This window comes from Olea europaea, unplaced genomic scaffold (genome assembly GCF_002742605.1).
Source record: "Olea europaea var. sylvestris unplaced genomic scaffold, O_europaea_v1 scaffold1569, whole genome shotgun sequence".
NCBI classification, from domain to species: Eukaryota; Viridiplantae; Streptophyta; class Magnoliopsida; order Lamiales; family Oleaceae; genus Olea; species Olea europaea.
The window spans coordinates 88524-95812 of NW_019233298.1; the positions used below are offsets into that span (position 1 = coordinate 88524).

Consider the following 7289-nt stretch of genomic DNA (forward strand, 5'->3'; position numbering starts at 1 on the left):
GGGAAAGAGATGGCCCCTTCCATTTTCGACTTCTCCTTTTCTTTCGACCCAACTTTTCCCTCACTAGAGATTGCATAAGTTTATCTAATGATCATTGAAGAAGTGGAAGCCCAGCTTTCCCTTTTCTTTTTTTTTCTTTTACATCAAGTCACAATCTTTTTTCATGTTTTCAACTGTTAATCGTATTTTACGAGTTGGTTTGTTCCTATGTCTCAAACATTGTTTCGTTTGATTCCTTTGCACATTCAGCTTCCGTTTGGTAGCAATTTTTCATCCAAAAAAATCAAAATTTTGACCGTTATTTCACTAGCCGTCATTTTTTACTTTTTTTACTCACAGGTAGGATCTACTTTTCTCTCTAACGATAAAAAAATCAATTCTCAAAATCACTACCAACCAGGTCCTTAGTTTAGCTATTAACTCTTAGTACCTTTTACCACTAGAATATGCGCACATGTTTGCTGATCAGTATCTTCTTTTCATTTTGGACAGATATATTAGTTATTCTCAGTTGATATATTCTACCATTTTTAGGCTCTCTGTCTTTTTTGCATTTTTGTTCATCCATCTTTCTTCTGTATTTTTAAGTAGAACCTTCTACGACGTGATGATTATTCATTTGCTTCCTTGCTTGTTTGATAGCTTAATGTGGTGTAGGTAGAGAGGACAAGGTCGAGGCCAGTTGCCAGTGGAATTTTGACACCATTTCAAGGACTTTGTTTTCTTGCTTTTCAATTGAGTTTAGGACTAGGGATTTTTCTGCAAGTGAACAACTTTAGGTTTGTTTTATTTTCTAGTCATTCTTTGTTATGATTATGCTAGGATTTCTCAATTATGCAAAAATTTTATATTTTTAATTTCCCAAACATATGGTTCCTTATTTTATCTTGATTGATGCTTTCTTTGAGCAGGTTCTCCAATATTTTATAGCTTGACTGTATCGTATTTAGATTCTCTCTCTGCCCAGAATGTCATATATATTATACTAATTATGAAAACTGCTCATATGTGAACAAAGTAATCACTCAGAAAACATGTTGTGAACACCAGGTATTTACACAGTATGTAGTGAAGCAATCTCCTCCTTAGGTGAGGGTTTACGATGGAGATAGTGATAATTAGTTTACCACTTCTCTTGGATCAGTGATATACCCAAGAGTTTACACTACAATAATCTAATTCAAAAGGAAAACTTAATCAATTTCTTACATGTATCTTACTAAGGTACCAACTAGTTTCAGTACAATATTATGGCTTGACCTACTTTGATTTTCTAGTTCCTGTTTTCTCTTACCATGTTTATTGTCTTCTTTCTTTGAAGCTCTTTTAATTTCTATTCAATTTTCAGATGGACCGTGATGGCCATATTACACATTTTTGATGTTATTGTCCTTTTTTGCTTGAGCAGGGTGGCCATATTACGCATTTTCGATGGGTGCATCTAGTCAATTAGCTTGGCAGATATTGACAATTGACCTATCCGGTTGTGCTGATTGCAATAGAAAGTAGGTGTAGAATATGATGCATCTAAAACATGTTAAATTGGTTTTGCATAACATCAACTGAGGAACAAATGGTGGCATTGATTGTTTGCCCTGGTATTTTAAATTTTGGGAAAAATAATCTGTTTCATTTTTTGATCCATCAAGCGAGCCCACTTGTTCTTGCTTTGGGGCGAGCCAACTAGATGCTGAAGTGTTGCTCAGCCTGCCCCCATTCGTGGCTTGCAACCTTTTTGAATTTGAATAGAAAATTGCACTCACTTTTTGTAGTATAATGAAGACACAAATTTTTAAAGATATGTTAAACATAAAGAATTACATATTGCCAAAAGTTGTAAAAATCCTCTTTATTTATCCGAGCTTGGATCAACTGCAATATGTAGATGAAGCTAAAATTGCAAGAATGAATTTTCGTATACAAATTTTTAAAAAATAAACAAATTGTTTCGCGTGGGTTAGTCGCTAACAATTAAAAAGGGATCAGACGATTGTATAAGGGACAAACCTCTTTAGACGAAGTCCCAAAAATGGGCGTATTTATTGGCGATGATTTTACAATTGGAAAGTAAAAACAGAATGCCTTCAAGGGGCGCAAGTACACGAGTTACTGTAAAAGAAGTGTTTAAATCTAAACTAAAAAATTGAAAATTACATATTTTCTGTTTGAAAGTGTTTGATTTGGGGTCTTTTGCTCTATATCTTTTCTTCCTTTTATACTCTCTGGATGATTTTTTCGTGATCAATCGCTTAAAAAACTGCTTGATCGCTCTATAACTACCCACTTTCCTTGTAGTGGCCAACTTTTCATGGAACTGCCTTCTCTAACCGCTGTCATTACTTTTGTCGTTCAATCGTTTCCAATTGAATTCCTTGAATCATGGAACGTGATAGGACTACCCAATAACTGCTTCATTAACTGTACTTTTAGATAACTATAACTTCTTATGTTTGCTAAGATGCTAAGCGACTTGAATGTTTGGTCGAGAGCAGAGTCACAGCTCTGGACGATTGCATGACAATTCATTCGTTCAAATCTTAGGCGACTTGCAACCTTGGGCGATGGTATTTTCGCGTTCATGGGCTTCCTTATTTGGGCCTTTATCCTGCATTGCCTGACTGGGTCGTTCTTTGAGCTATTTGATTTTGGAGATCTTCTAATTGGACTTCATTCCTTAGCTATTCAACTTGGGCCGAACTTTTTGTGTATCAACACAAATAAAATCCAAAAATATGAGTGACTCGCCCCATTTTACACGTCTAGTAATGTTTCATGTGTGCCTTACCCAGGGTAGGGCTTATTCCCTAGTCAAAGTCTATAGCAAGTCAAAGTATGCAGTAGCACCATTTTCGCTTGGGTTTTTTCTCGAACTTTTTATGTGAGATATAATGGGGACATCATGATAACTTGGAAGAAAATCAACACTTTGTTCAAGTTGCTAGATTTCACTCAAGCAACAAAAGAAACTTAAGTAATAAAAATGAATGGTCACGCACTTAAAAAAAAAAAGAAAAAAAAAGAAAAGAACGATATTTAATCATCTAAACCCTTGCAAAATGGATGGCAGTACACGTAAAATTTAGTGAAAATTATACTTAACCATATCTTTAAATATCCAATTTCATAAACCAGATATGTAGTTTGTTTATACAAAAATCAGATATTGATTCAATATTAATAATAAAATTAATTCCCAATTTTCATACAAACCCTAAAAATCATTCATATTCACTCACTACCTCTCTCTCGGTTTCTCCTCAACGTTCCCATTGCCTTCCTCTCGTCCAGCGCCAGAACCATTGCTTCATCTTCATTTGGCGTCAGAACCACCTCATTTCTTAGATTTGGTTTTAAACTAGTGGGGATACAGTGATAGTCGTCAACTAGTTTTGGGAAATTTTCGTGGGTGTAGTGGTTGTGGAGTATTAAGATGGTGGTGGTGACGATAGTTGTCGGCATAGGTGGTGGAGGTGGCAATCTATGGTAGGCGTTTGCTGATTTGTGTGGGTTTTGCGTATGAAATCGATTATGTGTGGTTGTGGTGGTGTTGGTGGTTCATTGGAGTAGTGGTGGTGCTAGTGGAGATGGTGAGGTGGGGATGGTGGTTCATTGGAATTGTGGTGATGCTCCTCACCATCGCTCGTCGTCGATGGTGCACGGCGCTGATTTGGATAGATCTGAATCTCTCTCTCTCTCTCTCTCTCTCTTTTTTTTTGGAATGGTGGTGGTTGTTGTTGGCTAAGATTGTGGTGGTGGTTGTGCGATGGTTTTTGGTGGCACGTGATTCAAAAATCACAATTTTTTGGGTGGGTTTCAATTTGTGGGTGGTGGTGTTTGGGTGGCGATCGCTTTATTGGATCTTGGTGGTCATGACGGCGGTTGTGGTGCTTGAGATAATGGTTTCGTTGCCCCGACTGTGGTTGTGCTTTTAGATTGACAGTGATAACCGTGTTGATGGTGGGTCACAAATTATTTAGTTGATTGTGACCATTAAATTGGATAACCTGTGACCAATAAAAAAGATAATTTGTGATAAAAAAATAATGTGTAACTTAAAAATTTATTAATCTGTGATCGATAATTTGATAATTTGAGAATGTATAATAAGTCGTGATTTATAATATTTGTGATTTGTGACCAATAAATAAATCGTAACTTATATGAAATGAACTGTGATCTATAAAACTTTTGAACTATGACCATAAAATAATTCGTGATATAAAATTCTGATTAGAAATCAAAAAATAATAAGTTACTAACTAAATCATTAATTTGTGATCAAATTATATAGATCCGTGACCTAAATATATTTAATTAGTAAAATAAATAATAAATTAATTAAATCTCATAAATGAATTTAAATAAAAATTTGATTTCTTAATTTTGAAATGTGTGATACTTAAATTCTTATTTATGAATTTTTCCCTAAAAGTTATCAAAACTTTGCAACTGGTGGACAATCATCAACAAAAATTAATATCATACATTGAAGTAATGTTCACGTTTTTTCTAGTGCATTAAAGAAATTGTGATTGCCCAAAAATCATTTTTTCTCTGCTTGATACACCACATTTTAATTGTCATTAAACTCCTTAATCTTTACTCATTGTAGCAATTATTTCATTAACTTTTTTCATCGAATTCTTATATTCAACATTCCATTAATTAATAAGTCTCGTCCTTCATAATAATATATATCAAAATATTTCATGCTTTGAAATAAGGGAATTTTTCACACTTTTTATTTATTTATTTTTTAAAAATATGATAAAAAGTAAATTATTTTAAGCTATTTCAACGAACTTTTAGATATAAAATTGTTATCAAATACAAAATGTGTCAACTAATGAAAAGTTTGACTATAAAAATGACATGAAAAATCATTAGGGACATAAGTACTATAACGAACAAAGATTAAAAACCTTAAATACAGTTAAAATGTGGTACAAGAAATAAAAATTATGATCTGAAAATTATTGCCTCCACAAATTTGTTGTTACACAACATTTTAACTGCGTTAAAGATTCTTGACCTCTTCACATTGTCTCACTTATGTTTTAAGTTTTTTGCTGCATTCTCACCCTTAACCTTATATTTAATTAGTATATAGTCCCTGATGACAATTTTCTTCTAAAAAGGCACGTTAAGAGAGTGTGCAAAAACTTATTTGTCCCTTATGTTTTGAACGAGATCAATTCAACCTTCTTCTCCGGTTTTTCATTAATAACTTACAAGTGAGTGTTGGAAGATGTCTCCATTATTAACATCATTATACGTATCTTCTTAGCCATCATCGGATCCTCCCAAGAAAATCCTAGTTGGCGTCGAAGAACCATTCCCTGGAATCTTCACCGTTATCCCCTCCTCCAGCTTTATTATCGTCCATGGCTTTAATCAAAACTTAGGATTAGGGATTTTCTGTTTCATTTCTGATGACAGTTAATATAGCATTGCCATGATACTTGCAGAGAAAGCAAGAAAAGGACTTCTTATGGGGCGGAGTCAAACATATTTTATTGTTCGGACAAAATTTAACTTGACTTCAGTGCTTGAAAAAGGTTAGATTTTTGTGGATTTGACGAAGCAATTGAAGAATTATTCATGATTTGGGCCTCTGAGGAAAATTTCTGCAGTGTCTTCGTAAGCTAATTTTGGTGAGATTTTTTAAAACAAAATAAAAAAGGAAAAAAATCAGAAAAAGGAAGTGACAAATACATGCAGAGGAATTTCCTCACTATCAGCAACGGTAACATTACATGACAAAGGGTCCCACAACTACCAACGGTCGTATTGCGGATCAACTGTCCTTAATGCAACGTTTAAGTTTCAAATTATTCCCTATATATATTTCTCTACGTGATCTCTGCCATCCATGTTCAGCGGAGAACCATATCGGCAAATCTTTAGCATTTATTTACTGAGTGATATCACCGGAAGAATCCTACCCGCTAGGTTTTGTTATACTGCAAAAAATGTGCAGGTTATTTCTCATCGCCTTTCTAGTGTTGTGTGTGCAATATTCCGGCAATGCACAGAGCGCTAATGCGCCTTCTCCGGCGCCAACCAAGGCGCCTACGAAGAAACATGCTCCGCAGGCCAATTCTCCGTCCCCTGTTCGGGGAAGCCCTCATGCGTCCCCAGCGAAGTCTCCGGTGCTTTCGCCTCCTTCAAAAGTTTCTCCGGCAGTGCCAGTTAGTTCTCCGAAAACCAGCCCATCTGCGTCGCCGTTACAGTCTCCGACGCCGTCCGCTTTTTCTCCGTCGGCCGGCATTTCTGTTCCTGTCCCATCTCCGGCGTCTCCACCTACAACGGAGACCCCAACCCCAGTGAGCACTCCGGCAGTGTCTCCTCCAGTTTCATCTCCATTGCCCTCAACTCCGGCTACTTCTCCGGCGTCGGCCACGAGCCCAGCATCTTCCAGCGTTCCTTCAAGTTCTGCAACACCATCAGAAGCACCAGGAATGTTCCCATCAAGCAGTAGTGAACCAAGCCCGGCGCCGACGAGTTTGGAACCGGAAATTGCACAGGGCCCAGTGGCGGATGATGATTCGAGTTCAAACTCCATCCACAAGGCTTCGGTTATTCTGACTGGGCTTGCTGCTCTTTGGGCCTCTTTAGCCATCTGAATAGGACTATACCTTTTTTGGCCTTATTCGTATTCTTTTTCATGAAATATAGTGTAGTTTATCTTGTCGTATTGTATTATTTGTACTGCACTTTTGTCCACATTTAACAAATTATAGTAAATTTTATATAATAATTTTATTGTAATGATCTTAGTCCAATAAGAATTACAAGGACAGTAGTAATAATGAGTAGCAGTTATGTAATGATTGATTATAGCCTCAATCAAAATCGAATAATTCCAACACAATCCATAGATTTTCAACTGCAATTTCATACCCAACTATAATAATATTAAGAAGATATAAGAAATATAGATTAAGGGAGAAGAAAAGAAGAACGAGAAGGAAGAGAAAATTTCAGAATGAGAGAGAAGAAGAGAAACCAAATTATGTCCATCCATCCTTCCTTCCTTCATTCCCATCTCATGTTTAGGTAGAGGGAAAAAGGCGAGTTTACAGTTAACAATTTGAAATGTGCTAAACAAATTTGAAATGCTGAAATGGTCCTGCCTCATGTTTAACGCTGAACGGTGTCGTCTCCCATTTGAAGATTCTGGTAATTCCGTTGAGACATCTTCTTCTTCTTTCCCCAGGAGCTTCCTTCCACTAGTTGCTTATGACATCCCCCCCCCCCCCCCCCCCCCCCCCCCCCCCCACCGCGCG

At 36.4% G+C, this 7289-nt stretch overlaps 1 protein-coding gene and 1 long non-coding RNA gene across 2 annotated transcripts in view; both read left to right on the forward strand.

Moving 5' to 3' along the window:
• Window positions 1-1634, forward strand: part of LOC111376853 — a 3484-nt gene extending 1850 nt beyond the window's left edge. The window contains exon 3 of the long non-coding RNA XR_002699573.1: window positions 1409-1634. This is a non-coding gene — a long non-coding RNA (uncharacterized LOC111376853). The remainder of the gene's footprint in view (window positions 1-1408) is intronic.
• Window positions 1635-5872: 4238 nt separating this feature from the next.
• On the forward strand, window positions 5873-6626 carry LOC111376861 (vegetative cell wall protein gp1-like). Its single transcript, XM_022999866.1, has 2 exons — window positions 5873-5980; window positions 6036-6626. Exons 1-2 carry the CDS (start codon window positions 5873-5875, stop codon window positions 6624-6626), a joined length of 699 nt encoding a protein of 232 aa, XP_022855634.1.
• Window positions 6627-7289: the final 663 nt, after the last annotated feature.